Source organism: Acipenser ruthenus, unplaced genomic scaffold (assembly GCF_902713425.1).
Source record: "Acipenser ruthenus unplaced genomic scaffold, fAciRut3.2 maternal haplotype, whole genome shotgun sequence".
Taxonomy (NCBI): Eukaryota; Metazoa; Chordata; class Actinopteri; order Acipenseriformes; family Acipenseridae; genus Acipenser; species Acipenser ruthenus.
Window position 1 is genome coordinate 25,546 of NW_026708295.1, and position 16,127 is coordinate 41,672.

Sequence of the window (16,127 nt, forward strand, 5' to 3'; positions counted from 1 at the left end):
AACCGACCACTTTTTCCAACCCGTCACCTTGTTTCAATCGCCCCCGTTTGAAATGAACCCTTTTTCACTTTCTGATTGAATAATACGCTTCTTGATAATGATCAAACTTGGTCTTTATTTTAATGAGGATATTATTATTATTATTATTATTATTATTATTATTATTTAAGAAAAACAATTCTGCGGACACAACTCGAGACCTCTCTTCTGAATCCGTTCAAATTGAAATTCCTTACTTCCGAGACGCTGTTCTATTTAAAAATGTAAACATCTTCTTAAATCGGAGATGGGAAATAAAAATATATTTTCAGCTATTAGGAATATGTTTCAAAGACTATGTGTGGTCTCTTGTTAGTCTTGTATTTCATATGCATTTTGTACTTTAGTATTATTATTATCTATTTTGTATTAAATTTTGAGGAAGAACTGGTTTGTAGAACTATTCAAATTCAAGTCTTCAATTCTGTTAATAAAATGGAGAACGGTAGAATTTGCTGGCTATTCTTTCATGTGTCCCCTATATGTATAATTGACTCGAGGAGAGTTTGTTGTACCCGCCCCAGGATGCATCAGGGGGTTAATGAAACTATACCATGGGCGTATTTTGAACTGGCCTCTTTAACCACATCCAAGCAAATGCATGATCGCCTCACATGCTGAAGATGCCATCCCTCCATATCAAGCAATGGGAAACAGAAACAGAAGATATTTTTAATTAAAATATATATATAATATGTGTGCAAAACCGTATATTTGACCCCAGCTATTTAAAAACAATGTCATGCATGAACAGGTTGAAATCGTTTGAGTTTAAATGCATGGTTTAAGAACGCGTCCGTTGATGTGCTGAGTGAATGACACGCCCCACCCCCCACCCCCCGGGCACAATCGGTGAATGAAATCCGCGCTATTAATAAACCCGTCTCCCGAAGCGAGGCGGGTTCGCTTGCGCCATGAGCGGTTCGGACGGGCTGTGTGTTCTGCTGGGTACACTGGTGCTCTCTGCCGGTCTGACCTTGGTTGTGTTCGGTTTTTTCAGCTTCTTTCATCCGTGGAAGAAAAATCAGGCGCCGGATTTAACCAACAAAGCAGGTAGCCGGTATTTCTAAATTATTATTATTATTATTATTATTATTATTATTATTGTTTAATTGCTTTCTAAAAAGAAGGAATTGTTTTATTATTAAAATCTGTTGAGACGGTTTATAATTGAGACGCATATTTCTTAACGGTTTCAAATCTCAGTCATACATTGAAGGTAACATTTTAAGTCGCTGTGTAAGCAGACAAACGTTTCGGCGATAGCGCCTGCACAGCACGCAGGAAATCGCTAACCGAAACGTCTGTCTGCTTGACTTGTGACGTGATGTTTAACCCCTGAAGGTACAGAAGAAATCGAGCGCTGGCTAATCAAAACGGTTTCTTCCTAAAAACACAATTGGGAGAGCGAGTCGAGGAGGAAACTGACCTTTCCGACAACCGGATCCAACCCGTCAGTGCATTTTAAACCCTGACGATCGTGCAAAACCTCGTTGCAGTAATAAAACATTAGTATAAATATATTTATTATTCGCGTGGACCTGTCAGTTGAAGTCGTTTAAGAGTTCACATGAGATTTCAGCCTGCGGTTCTGTATGGCGCTGGCAGCGCGCTGAGTCATTGCCTTGCACAGCCCTGCAGTCATAGCGGAGAGACAGCAGCTATATTTATGTGTTTTTATACATTAAATCCGTATGCAACCATTCTACAAGTGTCCAGTCTTTTAGAAAGTGTAAAATGACAGGCATATTGACATTGCATAGATTGACAGCGTCCTATTTTGAGGACAGTGAAGTAATTAGACGCACCAGTGAAATTTCATTTTCCGCCTTCAGTTTCTTATTTAATACTGAGGCGTCATATCTGAAGGGCAGTATTTGGAGAATAACCAGCCTCACACTTCGACTTAACGTTTGCGGGTAACAAGATTAGAGCATGATATTCTAACAGTGTAGTTAAAGGGGAAATTTAAATAACGTAGATGCCGGCCAGTTAAAAATGATTACGTAGCCTTGACCTGGAATGACGCCACGACACGCCCCCTTTTAAAAGTCCCGTACTGGGGATTCCGGACAGGTGCGTTGCCTTGGTTTCCCCCGAATTTCCAAATATAAAAATCTCTCCGAATTTAAAACCGTTTTCAAAATTACATTCTTCAGTGCTTCGGTCACCAGATTAGTTTTGGCACAAGGCAAATGTACATTTCAATAACGAGCCCTGTGTAATTCTTACTATGGTTTGTTTTGTATTATTGATAGCACAGCAAAAAAAACTGTTTATGTAAATAATTAAAATAAATAAAATCAGGGACGGCACATTTAAATTCGTGTTTATCATGAGGGATGATGATGAGGAGGAGCCATTGCAGAAGCTCTGGACAGCAGTCAGTGTGCGCAACACCGCTCGCTTGGAGACCCCCATTCAACCGATTGAATGAACCCGGTGTGAGTATTATTATTATTATTATTATTATTATTATTATTATTATTATTATTATTATTATTATTATTATTATTATTACCCACGCTGCCACTGGCGCCCCGGTTACGATGGACACGGATGAAGATGATGACTGTTTTGAAGATTCAGGTCTGTTACGCGTGCAAAGTTTTATATATAGGGCTATGTATATATGCGACGTTTGTCAATTTTTTTTACCTGTTCAGTTTAAGACAGGCAAAAGCAATTTAAGAAATAATTTATATACAGTACCCATATTATCCTATTTCACATAGGTATTTTAAATTTTAAAAAGACATTTGCCGCACCATAACAAACCCACTGGGCTGTGCGTGCGTGTGAAAGGCCCCTTTGCTTTTCCATCCGTCTCTGCTGAAGCGGGTATCCCTCGACAATGAGAGGCGGCTCTCGATGTTTGCTGGCGGATGCACACGAAGCAAAACGAGGTTGGGAATTAAATGCAGTAAGGGGGGTGGGTTCTGTCGTTCGAAACAGAACCGTGCGGTTCCTTTACGCATCCTATGGATCCCTCGACGTTAACGTTCTATCCCGAACCCGAACCCGAACCCACACACCGATAGGCGAGTTATGTTAGGGGAAGCCTGGCGCACGCAGTTCAGTTTAATCCCCGTTCGGTTTTATTGTTAAACCGTGATACAGTGGAACCCTGTGCTTGCAACAGCACGGGGATGGACCGCGTTGGTCAGCACTTCATTGAAACGTTTAACTATCATTGGTGAGTTACATGCTGGTCTCAATAGAGAGCTAATTCAGGGATGGGAATAAGACTCCGATTGCATAGCAGTGTCACCCAGTCCAGGTGTTTACTACCAGCTTGATTAGCCCACAGTGTGTCTAGGTAACAAGCTCAGGTGCGTATATTATTAAACTCCTAGTGAAACCAGGAATGGATCAGACTGCTGTGCAGCGGGAGGCTTAGTTCCATCCCTATATTAATGTGTCAGTGTGTCTGAACTTAACAGAAAAATGTGAGTAATTCAAATGAAACTCAAAGCAGTGCCGCGTGCTTCTCTCCTCCTCCCCCTCCCCCTCTCCGTGGGCTCGTAATGCATGTTAAATTTAGAGCAGGGAGGCGGGACCGATGTAAGGAGACCCTCCCATGAGTCCCCCTGCTCTGTGGGTCTCGCTGTCTGTGTCTCTGTTTCCAGTCTAGCAGCTAGCAGGAAAGCTTACCATTCTCTCTGTGTCTGTCTGCCTGTGTCAGGGAGAAAAACTCACTTCTGTGTCTCTCTGTTCTCTCAGAATCCGAGGCCATGTCGAGCCACGCTGGCAAGCACAGCGATACCACCAAACTGGGGGTGGGCAAGGCTATAGCCGTGCTCACTTCTGGGGGCGATGCTCAAGGTAAGGGAAGGGGGTAGGGTGGTACCCCTTTCAGACTTTTAGTTTAAAGTTAATGTGAAGCTTTGTAATGATTTTGCTATAGGAGGTCAATTTGCCTGTGATTTACCCATAAGGGGGAGGAATATACAGTCGTGTGCAAATGTATCAGAACACCTCAAGATGCGTCATTGATATCCTCTATATACCTGCCTGCATGAAAACCTCTGGCTGTGAGAATTTCAATTACCGCTCAGTATGATATAGAAACAACAGGCACTCCTGTGTGAAAATGTCAGACCGCTTTGTACTTTAATCAGGCATCTTCAACAACTTCTAAAACGTCTCCTGCGTTTCACCACGTGTGGCTCTGTGTTCCTTTTCTTTTGCTGTTTTAAATTGAATGCATGTGTGGCCTATTAAAGCCATCAGTTAAATGACACAGTCACTGATTTGCCTATTTTGACAGTTTCCAAGATCTTCAGTTCCAGTGCTTTGATTTCATATGCACAACAAATCAAAACCACAGAAGCTACGAAGGAGATAGCGCTGGGCTGCAGTGTGGAAGGCAGGGGGTTTGAGGAGCTCAGTGGTTAGATAAAGAAAGCGCTGGGTTGCAGTGTGGAAGGCAGAGGGTTTGAGGAGCTCAGTGGTTAGATAAAGAAAGCGCTGGGCTGCAGTGTGGAAGGCAGCGGGTTTGAGGAGCTCAGTGGTTAGATAAAGAAAGCGCTGGGCTGCAGTGTGGAAGGCAGGGGGTTTGAGGAGCTCAGGGGTTAGATAAAGAAAGCGCTGGGCTGCAGCGTGGAAGGCAGGGGGTTTGAGGAGCTCAGTGGTTAGATAAAGAAAGCGCTGGGCTGCAGTGTGGAAGGCAGGGGGTTTGAGGAGCTCAGGGGTTAGATAAAGAAAGCGCTGGGCTGCAGTGTGGAAGGCAGCGGGTTTGAGGAGCTCAGTGGTTAGATAAAGAAAGCGCTGGGCTGCAGTGTGGAAGGCAGGGGGTTTGAGGAGCTCAGTGGTTAGATAAAGAAAACGCTGGGCTGCAGTGTGGAAGGCAGAGGGTTTGAGGAGCTCAGTGGTTAGATAAAGAAAGCGCTGGGCTGCAGTGTGGAAGGCAGGGGGTTTGAGGAGCTCAGTCCTGTGGAGTGCTTGCAAGTTGCATGACTAAGTTTTCTTGTTTAGTCACAAGCCTCTCTCTCTGTCTCTCTCTGCGGTTTGACCTTCTGTTATTTGGGTCTAACTTTAGCTGCTCTGCCCTTTAGCTGGTATTCAGTGTGAGGTGTCGGGCTGTGGGCCAGCGTCTCAGCTGCTGTGATAATCCACACAGGGCAGGTGTAATGCGATCCCGGGCTTACAGTACAGAGCGTGTCTCTGACTGCGATGTTCCTGGGGCGATATCGACATGACAATCCCTCACCGATATATCTCTGATCCATCGATCCTCTCCTCTCTCTCTCTCTCTCTCTCTCTCTCTCACGTGTGTGTGTGTGTTTCTCTCTCTCTCTCTCTCTCTTTCTCTCTCTCTCTCTCTCTCTCTCTCTCTCCTCTGTCTCTCTGCTCTCGCAGGGATGAATGCTGCAGTCCGTGCTGCAGTGAGAGTGGGGATCTACACTGGAGCCAAAGTGTTCTTCGTGCATGAGGTCTGTACCCCCCAAACTCCACACAGCAGACCCATGCTGGCTGCACCCCACTATAATATAACATGGATGGAAATGAGACTCTCGTTGCACAGCAGTGTGATCCATTCCTGGTTTGACTATGAGTTTAATAATAAGACACACCTGCGCTTGTTACCTACACACACTGTGGATGATCAAGCTCATAGCAGTAAAACCTGGACTGGGTGAATCTGCTGTGCAATAGGAGTCTTATTTCCAGCCCTGAATAAGACTGCAGTCGCATAGCAGCTTGATCCACTCCTGGTTTCAATACAAAATAAAATAAAGAGAGACTTTGTTTTTTGCGCTGGCCAGGCAGCTAATTCGGGTTCGATTGCATCGCTGTGTCTGACGGCCCTGTCCTGGTTTGCAGGGGTACCAGGGGCTGGTGGACGGGGGAGACAATATTCGGGAGGCGACCTGGGAGAGCGTGTCCATGATGCTGCAGCTGGTGAGTGATTGGGAAGGGGGGGGGGGGGTGCAAATACTTTCCCAGTCTCTGGCCCGTGGGACTGCAGGTCCAGACCTTTGCAGTGACCTTTGCGGTGACCTTTGTGGTGACATTTAGCGCTCCCGCGGCCGGGCCGAGGCTGTAACGGGATCGCTGGGGGGGGGGGGGTCAGCCCAAATACCACGATTTGAAAGAGGGAGGAGGGAGAGTCACCCTGCAGACAGGACGTGCGCACACACACACACACTCACAAACACACGCACACTCACAAACACACGCACACACACACTCACAAACACACGCACACACACACACACTCACAAACACACGCACACACACACACACACTGAGATATACACACACACACACTCACAAACACACGCACACACACACACTCACAAACACACGCACACACACTGAGACACACACACACACACTCACAAACACACGCACACACACTGAGACAAACAAACGCACACACACACACTCACAAACACACGCACACACACTGAGACAAACAAACGCACACACACACACTCACAAACACACACACACACACTGAGACAAACAAACGCACACACACACACTCACAAACACGCACACACACTGAGACACACACACTCACAAACACACACACACACACACACTCACAAACACACGCACACACACACACACTCACAAACACACTCACACACACTGAGATATACACACACACACTCACAAACACACGCACACACACACACACTCACAAACACACGCACACACACACACACTCACAAACACACGCACACACACTGAGATATACACACACACACACACACACACACACTGAGATTTGTGGGGACTTCTCATTGACTCTCACTATATTTTTTTATTTACTATTTCTAACTCCAGTCAGACAAAAACTCCACACAGGGTGAAAGTCGACAACTTTTCAAAAGAATATTATTCCTAAATATTGATCCGGATGGTTTACGCACCCCTGTCACTGGTAGAATCCAAAACGTTTTCTTTATTAAAATAATAAAATACAAGGCTGCAGGGTTTTGCATTTCTCCTCTGCTTCTCTGCTCTTGCCTCGCAGGGGGGCACGGTGATTGGCAGCGCCCGCTGTCAGGAGTTTCGTACCCGGGCGGGGCGCACCCAGGCTGCCTGTAACCTGGTGACGAGGGGCATCACCAACCTGTGTGTGATCGGGGGGGACGGCAGCCTCACTGGAGCCAACGAGTTCCGCTGTGAATGGAGTGGGCATCTCGCTGAGCTGGTCAAGACAGGTACAACAGAGAGAGAGCCACCGCACACACACAGCAAACACACAGCAACACACAGAAACACACAGAAACACACAGCAACACAGCACTCACCCAGAAACACTGCACACACACACTGAGACCAACACAGAAACACAGCTCAGAACTCTTTCTTTCTTTCTTTCTTTCTTTCTTTCTTTCTTTCTCTCCCCCCTCTCTCTTTCTCTCTCTCTCTCTCTCTCTCTCTCTCTCTCTCTCTGTCTCCCCCCCTCCCTCTCTCAGGTAAGATCTCGATGGAGCAGGCGAAGTTCTCCTCTCACCTCAACATCGTGGGGATGGTCGGCTCCATCGATAATGATTTCTGCGGCACAGACATGACGATCGGCACGGACTCAGCGCTGCACCGCATCATGGAGGTGGTAGACGCCATCACCACGACGGCACAGAGGTACCCGCGGGGCGCGCTGCCGCTGCGGGGAGGGCTGGGGCGCCTCCAGGCAAGCGGGCTGCTTTTGGAAAAGCCATCCTGGTGGGGTGGGGTTTTTTCCATCGTTTCTTTTCTGTCTTGTGGTATAAAATGAATGAAATGAAGCCCAGATACACTTGCCTTGCGTTTTCGTCTAAAGAGCAGTTGCACAGACGCTCAAGAGTTTTTTTTTTTTTTAACTGCTGTGTTTGAGTCTCTGTTGGTGTGGCTGACTGGTTTCATCCCTCTCTCTCTCAGCCATCAGAGGACCTTCATACTGGAAGTGATGGGACGGCACTGTGGGTGAGTCTCTCCTCGCTCTCTCTCTCCACTCTGTCCCACTGTCTTGCTCCCCCTCTCTCTCTTTCCTCTCCCCTCTCTCTCTTTCCTCTCTCCTCTCTCTTTCCTCTCTCCTCTCTCTTTCCTCTCCCCTCTCTCTCTTTCCTCTCTCCTCTCTCTGTATCTCTTCTCTCTCGCTTGGTTCCATTTCCAGTGCTGCTGAATTCTAGCTCAACCCTTCTTCAGTGTGCAGCGTCACTGACAGGTCCCTGTTGCTCTTGTTAACTCTGTGTCCTGTGTCTCTCAGGTCCCTGTTGCTCTTGTTAACTCTGTGTCCTGTGTCTCTCAGGTCCCTGCTGCTCTTGTTAACTCTGTGTCCTGTGTCTCTCAGGTCCCTGTTGCTCTTGTTAACTCTGTGTCCTGTGTCTCTCAGGTCCCTGTTGCTCTTGTTAACTCTGTGTCCTGTGTCTCTCAGGTCCCTGTTGCTCTTGTTAACTCTGTGTCCTGTGTCTCTCAGGTACCTCGCTCTGGTCACTGCTCTGTCCTGCGGGGCGGACTGGGTCTTCATTCCTGAGATGCCCCCGGAGGACGACTGGGAGGATCATCTGTGCAGGAGGCTGACCGAGGTGAGGGGGGCTGGCTGGGGTCACGCAGTGTGTGTGTCTCTCTCTCTCTCTCTCTCTCTCTCTCTCTCTCTCTCTCTCTCACCTCTCCTGGTTCGTCCCGCAGACTCGGAGTCGAGGGTCTCGTCTGAACGTGCTCATCGTGGCAGAGGGAGCGATTGACAAGCATGGCAAACCCATCAGCTCTGACATGGTGAAGGATGTGAGTGCGGGGTTTCCACAGTAACTGCACTGCACAGGGAAGCACAGAGAGGTCTGGTAAAGCATAGGGAAGCATTGTAAAGCACAGAGAGGTCTGGTAAAGCATAGGGAAGCATTGTAAAGCACAGAGAGGTGTGGTAAAGCATAGGGAAGCATTGTAAAGCACAGAGAGGTCTGGTAAAGCATAGGGAAGCATTGTAAAGCACAGAGAGGTCTGGTAAAGCATAGGCAAGCATTGTAAAGCACAGAGAGGTCTGGTAAAGCATAGGGAAGCATTGTAAAGCAGAGAGAGGTGTGGTAAAGCATAGGGAAGCATTGTAAAGCACAGAGAGGTCTGGTAAAGCATATTAAAAAACAAACCATGGTAAACTAACTAATCTCTCTCTCTCTCTCTTTCTCTCAGCTGGTGGTGAAGAGACTGGGGTACGACACTCGTGTGACAATCCTGGGGCACGTGCAGAGAGGGGGGACCCCCTCCGCATTCGACCGCATCCTGGTACGAGCACCGACACACACCCCCCTCACCCTTTCACCTTTAACTTCCTGCGGGGTGTAGCAGGGGATAGGTCAAGAAACTAAAGTACCCAAACCTCAGAATTAGTAACAAATCTGTAGATGAATAAGATGAAGTTAGCCCCCCCCTTCTCTCTCTCTCTCTCTCGCTCTCGCTCTCTCGTGTCTCAGGGCAGTAGGATGGGGGTGGAGGCAGTCATGGCCCTGCTAGATGCCACTCCAGAGACCCCTGCCTGTGTGGTCAGTCTGTCCGGAAACCAGGCAGTCAGACTGCCACTCATGGAGTGTGTGCAAGTGGTGAGGACTCCGTCTGTGTGTCTGTCTGTGTGTCACTGTGTGTCTGTCTGTCTGTCTGTGTGTGTGTGTCTCTCTGTGTGTGTGTGTGTCACTGTGTGTCTGTCTGTCTGTCTGTGTGTGTGTGTGTCTCTCTGTGTGTCTGTCTGTCTGTGTGTGTGTGTCACTGTGTGTGTCTGTCTGTCTGTGTGTGTGTCTGTCTCTCTTTCTCTCTCTCTCACTGTGTCTGACTCCCTCTCTGTGTCTCTGTCTCTATATAATGAGTTTGACGAGCCCTCTCGTGTGTTTCAGACGAAGGATGTGACCCGGGCGATGGCAGAGGGCAGGTTTGATGACGCTATCAAGCTGAGAGGAAGGTAATGCTCTCTGCTCGGTGCTTTGGAGTGTAACTCTGTGCTCTACTCGCTCTCCTCTCGCGTGCTGTGGAGTGTAACTCTGTGCTCTACTCGCTTCCCTCTCACTCGCCTCCCTCTCATTGCCACAGGAGCTTCGAGAACAACTGGAACACGTACAAGCTCCTGGCTCACATTCGCCCTCCAGAGGATAAGGTAGGGATGGCAGCTCTGGAACTGAGGGGAGACTCACCACTGTAATAAATTATTATTATTATTATTATAATAATTTTATATAATAATATTCAGTATCATGCCATGATTATTTGACCTCCCCCCTCCTCTCCTTCTCTCTCTCTCAATTTCAATTCCAGTATCTGATCAGTTTCACAGGGGCTGTGTTCAGTAACTCCCTCCCTCTCCCTCTCTCTCAGAGTAACTTCAACATCGCTGTGGTGAATGTGGGCGCTCCCTGTGCTGGGATGAACGCAGCGGTCAGATCCACCGTGCGGATCGGGATCATCCAGGGGCACCACATGCTGTCCGTGCACGACGGCTTCGAGGGGCTGGCTAGAGGACAGGTGCTGCACAGCGTGCCTTATTGCTCTTATTGGGGGGTTGTGCAAATTTCTTCCTCTTCAAAAAATATCATTTAAAGTATTCAGAAATGTAATTCAGGGATGGTAATAAGACTCCTATTGCACAGCAGTTTCACCCAGTCCAGGTTTTACTACCACAACCCCAATGTATAGGTACAAAGCTCAGACGTGTCCTATTAAACTCCTAGCAAAACCAGGAATGGCTCACACTGTGATGCAACGGGAGTCTTATTCCCATCCCTAATGTACGATGAAATACATTTTTCTCTAAAAGCATTGAGGAATGTTCCGATTCATGATGTCAGTAGGGAATGATCTGGAGTTTATTACTTCACAGATTGAGCCGATCGGGTGGAACGATGTTGGGGGCTGGACTGGGAAAGGGGGTTCGAACCTGGGCACGAAGCGGTAAGACACCAGCCTTGCAACAACACCACCCTTTTTATTTATTTTTGTTTTGTTTAATAGCGCTGGTTCAAGTAATCTGAATAAGTTAACTCCTTTATCACTGTTTGGGTGGCATTTGTGATTAGGATTGGGGGTCAATTTCTGTTTTTTTAATTTCAATTCAAATTCCGTTCCTTTTTTTAAAAAAATCCGTTCTCAATTCCAATTCCTTGGATTTTTCATTTTAGAGACTTTATAATTATTGCTACGATTTGTTCAGCTGCTTTCTAGTTTACTGGACTAATAAACAGTGACTTCCATTGAAGTCGCTTGTTGCTGGTTTTGATCAGTGATGTGTTGGAAGTGATTCAAAGGGAATGGGAATTGATTTCAGTGATAATGCTATCAAAGCTAGTAAGAGGTAAGAGAATGGATTTTAAAGAGGCCGCGGTTAGCACTGATTTAAATGAGATGTTGTAAATTGTGTGTGTGTCTCTCTGTGTATGTGTGTGTGTGCGTGTATGTGTCTCTGTGCGTGTGTGTCTCTGTGTGCGTGTGTCTCTGTGTGCGTGTGTCTCTGTGCGCGTGTCTCTGTGTGCGTGTGTCTCTGTGTGCGTGTGTCTCTGTGCGTGCGTGTCTCTCTGTGTGTGTGTCTCTCTGTGTGTGTGTGTGTGTGCGTGTATGTGTCTCTGTGCGTGTGTGTCTCTGTGTGCGTGTGTCTCTGTGTGCGTGTGTCTCTGTGCGTGCGTGTCTCTCTGTGTGTGTGTCTCTCTCTGTGTGTGTGTGTGCGTGTATGTGTCTCTGTGCGTGTGTGTCTCTCTGTGTGCGTGTGTCTCTGTGTGCGTGTGTCTCTGTGCGTGCGTGTCTCTCTGTGTGTGTGTCTCTCTCTGTGTGTGTGTGTGTGCGTGTATGTGTCTCTGTGCGTGTGTGTGTGTCTCTGTGCGTGTGTGTCTCTGTGCGTGCGTGTCTCTGTGCGTGTGTGTGTCTCTCTGTGCATGTGCATGTGCATGTGCGTATCTCTCTGTGCGTGTCTCCCCACAGGGTCATGCCTGGGAAGTACATGGATGAGATCAGCCTCACAATCAGCAAGTTCAATATCCACGCGCTGGTGATCATCGGGGGCTTCGAGGTACGGCAGAGGCAGCCTCTGAAACTGCACAGAGTTCACACAAACTGTGTAACAATTTCTAAAAAAAAAAACCATGACTGACCTGTAGAGTGAAATCCTCATTCATCCTGTCCCCCTGTCCTCCCTCTCCCTGTCCCTATGCTCCCTCTCCCTGTGCTCCCTCTCCCTGTCTCTGTCCCTGTGCTCCCTCTCCCTCTCCCTGTCCCTGTGCTCCCTCTCCCTGTCCCTGTGCTCCCTCTCCCTGTCCTCCCTCTCCCTGTCTCTGTCCCTGTGCTCCCTCTCCCTCTCCCTGTCCCTGTGCTCCCTGTCCAGGCGTACACGGGCAGTCTGGAGCTGGTTGCGGGGCGGGAGCGCTACGAGGAGCTCTGCATCCCGCTGGTGGTGATCCCAGCGACCGTGTCCAACAACGTGCCGGGATCCGACTTCAGCATCGGAGCCGACACTGCGCTCAACACCATCACCATGGTGAGACACGCACTGCTCAACACCATCACCATGGTGAGACACGCACTGCTCAACACCATCACCATGGTGAGACACACACACTGCTCAACACCATCACCATGGTGAGACACGCACTGCTCAACACCATCACCATGGTGAGACACGCACTGCTCAACACCATCACCATGGTGAGACATGCACTGCTCAACACCATCACCATGGTGAGACACGCACTGCTCAACACCATCACCATGGTGAGACACACACTGCTCAACACCATCACCATGGTGAGACACACACACACCGCGCTCAACACCATCACCATGGTGAGACACGCACTGCTCAACACCATCACCATGGTGAGACACGCACACACCGCGCTCAACACCATCACCATGGTGAGACACACACACACCGCGCTCAACACCATCACCATGGTGAGACAGACAGAGAAAGAAATAGAGAGACACACGGACATACACACAGGGATAGAGACACACAGACAGACAGATGTGCATTTTACAGTCTCCCCTCTCTCTCTCTCTCTCTCTCTCTCTCTCTCTGCAGACCTGTGATCGGATCAAGCAGTCTGCAGCAGGTACCAAGCGCAGGGTCTTCATCGTTGAAACCATGGGCGGGTACTGCGGTTATCTAGCAACCATGGCGGGCCTGGCCTCCGGAGCGGACGCTGCCTACATCTTCGAGGACCCCTTCTCAATCCACGACCTCGAGGTGCCGTCCTTGGAGCCGCCTGCACAGAAAGGGCTTGGGTTCCTAAAACATCACGTGCAAATCTAGCAGTTATTAGAGTAATTAGAAACTCGAAGGGTCTCCCCTGGTAAAGGAACGGCCGCATGGTGTGCAGGGGGGAGTCACACAGTCAGGGGATCGCAGGGGTCCCCGAGGGTCTCCCCTGGTAAAGGCACGGCCGCGTGGTGTGCAGGGGGGAGTCACACAGTCAGGGGAGCGCAGGGGTCCCCGAGGGTCTCCCATGGTAAAGGCACGGCCACGTGGTGTGCAGGGGGGAGTCACACAGTCAGGGGAGCGCAGGGGTCCCCAAGGGTCTCCCCTGGTAAAGGCACGGCTGCGTGGTGTGCAGGGGGGAGTCACACAGTCAGGGGAGCGCAGGGGTCCCCGAGGGTCTCCCCTGGTAAAGGCACGGCCGCGTGGTGTGCAGGGGGAGTCACACAGTCAGGGGAGCGCAGGGGTCCCCGAGGGTCTCCCCTGGTAAAAGCACAGCCCTGTGTTGTGCAGGGGGGAGTCGCACAGTCATGTCTCCCCTGACTCCTATTGCACAGCAGTTTCACCCATTCCAGGTTTTACTAGGAGCTTGATTACCCCCAGTGTATCGGTAACAAGCTCAGGTGTGTCGTATTAAACTCTCAGACGAGGGACTCCTTGTGTCTGCAGGTGAACGTGGAGCATCTCATTGAGAAGATGAAGACCACTGTGAAGAGAGGCCTGATCCTCAGGTATGTAACCCACAGAGAAAGCCTTTCCAATAAAACATCTGTCTGCCTGCTGCCGGGGAGTCGAACTCCAGTCCTTGAGCTCCGCAGGGTCTGCTGCTTTTCATTTATATCACATAGATTTATATGAACACCATTTTAGATCTTTTATTTAACATTGTGTAATCAAAGAAACTACAACATGAGATCGCAAGTAGCCATATAATTGTAGTACAGTATTTCATGTTAGATTTCAAAATGTCACGTTTTTCAATTGCCAGTTTTTGGTTATGTGGAAAGCTACAAAGCGGTGTGCAATTCAGTGTGTGAACGTGACATTGTTCAGCAGGTTTCATTTGACTTTATGAAGCAAAGCGAGTGTGTTCTGCAGGGTGATGCGGAGCTGTTGGTCGTAGCTGGGTGTTTATGCGAGTTTGTGTGTTTCTGTAGGAATGAGAAATGCAATCTGAACTACACCACTGACTTCCTCTTCAATCTGTACTCCGAGGAGGGGCGGGGCACGTTCGACTGCAGGAAGAACGTCCTGGGACACATGCAACAGGTACGGTCCCACCCCCTCCCGCTGCTGCACCCAGCCCTGGGGTTCAGAACTCCCCTCAATTAACTGTGGTATTTAAATGATGTCTCTGTGTCTCTGTCTCTCTCGCTCTCACTCTTTCTGTACAGGGCGGGACCCCCACTCCCTTCGACAGGAATTTCGGCACCAAGCTGGGGGCGAAGGCGGTCCTGTGGCTGAGTGACAAGCTGAAGGAATGTTGCAGACACGGTGAGTGAAGGTCTGAATGGCCTCCTCGCCTTGGGCAGCAGTGTGGAGTAGTGGTTAGGGCTCTGGACTCTTGACCAGAGGGTTGTGGGTTCAATCCCTGGTGGGGGGGACACTGCTGCTGTACCCTTGAGCAAGGTACTTTACCTAGATTGCTCCAGTAAAAACCCAACTGTATAAATGGGTAACTGTATGTAAAAATAATGTGATATCTTGTAACAATTGTAAGTCGACATGGATAAGGGCGTCTGCTAAGAAGTAAATAATAATAATAATAATAATAATAATAAATAAGCTGGAAAGCAGACTCGTGTTGCATAGCAGTTTCACCCATTCCAGGTTTTACTTCCAGCTTGATCAGCCCCCAGTGTGTCTAGGTAACAAGCTCAGGTGCGTCTTATTAAACTCTTACCAAAACCAGAAATGGATTAAAGTGCTGTGCAATGGTGAGTGTCATTCAGGGATGGAAATAACCCCCTCCCCCCTCTGTCTCCCCCTGCAGGGCGTGTCTTTGCTAACACCCCGGACTCTGCCTGCGTTCTCGGCATGAAAAAGAGGAACCTCGTTTTTCAGCCTGTCTCCGAACTGAAGGAACAGACAGATTTCGAGTGAGTCCTTATGCCGTGAAAGGCGCTATATAAGAATGGGAGGCTTGGGGGGTCCCGTGGTTAGAGATAGGGGCTTGTTACCAGGAGGTTCCCGGGTTCAAATCCCAGCTCAGCCACTGACTCACTGTGCGTGACCCTGTGCAAGTCACTGAACCTCCTTGTGCTCCGTCCTTCGGATGAGACTTAAAACAAACGAGGTCCTGTTGGAAGTGACTCTGCAGCAGCAGTTGTTGATGATGCATAGTTCCCCCGCTAGTCTCTGCAAGTCGCTTTGGATAAAAGCGTCTGCTCAGTGACTCGTTAATCATTTGGATTGATCGACTGACTGATTTTGTCCTCCACCAGGCACCGTATCCCCAAGCAGGAATGGTGGCTCACGCTGAGGCCCATCCTGAAGATCCTGGCGAAGTACAAGATCGACTTCCACTACACGGAGAAAGCACACCTAGAACACATCCTCCGCAAGAGGCTGTCTGCAGAGAAGAAAGTGTGAAGCCCTCCCTGAGAGAGCCAGGGAGCCAGGGAGCCATCACAAACACAGTGTGCTGGTACTGCAATACCTACAGAGTGTACAGCAGGTTAAACTCCCCAAGGCAGACTTCAAAAATGTTTTTCATACGCAATAAACAGGCTTGCAAATATTTATGGCTTTACAGTAATCTAATGTAATCTAATATAATACACAGTAATCTAATGTAATCTAATGTAATACACAGTAATCTAATCTAATGTAATCTAATATAATATACACACACACCAAGCTTTGCCAACATTTGCGTTCACCTTCAGACTTAATAAACTTAGACAATCGCTTGACTGGACTCTTT

The 16,127-nt window shown here is 48.6% G+C and overlaps 1 protein-coding gene across 2 annotated transcripts; it reads left to right on the forward strand.

Moving 5' to 3' along the window:
* The first annotated feature begins 946 nt into the window (after positions 1-946).
* LOC117400974 (ATP-dependent 6-phosphofructokinase, muscle type) lies at positions 947-16,121 on the forward strand. Of its 2 annotated transcripts, none has more exons than XM_059020666.1 (23): positions 947-1,092; positions 3,763-3,864; positions 5,401-5,474; positions 5,866-5,943; positions 7,028-7,217; positions 7,476-7,641; positions 7,918-7,962; positions 8,456-8,564; positions 8,668-8,763; positions 9,166-9,258; positions 9,447-9,572; positions 9,861-9,925; positions 10,054-10,117; positions 10,336-10,482; positions 10,838-10,908; positions 11,929-12,016; positions 12,329-12,481; positions 13,028-13,192; positions 13,871-13,932; positions 14,359-14,470; positions 14,596-14,695; positions 15,195-15,300; positions 15,646-16,121. In XM_059020666.1, exons 1-23 carry the CDS (start codon positions 954-956, stop codon positions 15,791-15,793), a joined length of 2,499 nt encoding a protein of 832 aa, XP_058876649.1. In that variant the 5' UTR covers positions 947-953; the 3' UTR covers positions 15,794-16,121. The 2 variants fall into 2 exon arrangements, with proteins under 2 accessions (XP_058876649.1, XP_058876650.1); XM_059020667.1 differs by lacking the exon at positions 947-1,092 and adding an exon at positions 2,564-2,628.
* The last annotated feature ends 6 nt before the right edge of the window (positions 16,122-16,127 follow it).

Excerpts from the sequence above, each read along its gene's own strand:
- LOC117400974 (XM_059020666.1), top strand. The coding sequence starts at position 954 with ATGAGCGGTTCGGACGGGCTGTGTGTTCTGCTGGGTACACTGGTGCTC. Across the intron at positions 13,193-13,870 it reads TCTCAATCCACGACCTCGAG|GTGAACGTGGAGCATCTCAT; the intron begins GTGCCGTCCTTG and ends TTGTGTCTGCAG. Across the intron at positions 15,301-15,645 it reads AAGGAACAGACAGATTTCGA|GCACCGTATCCCCAAGCAGG; the intron begins GTGAGTCCTTAT and ends GTCCTCCACCAG.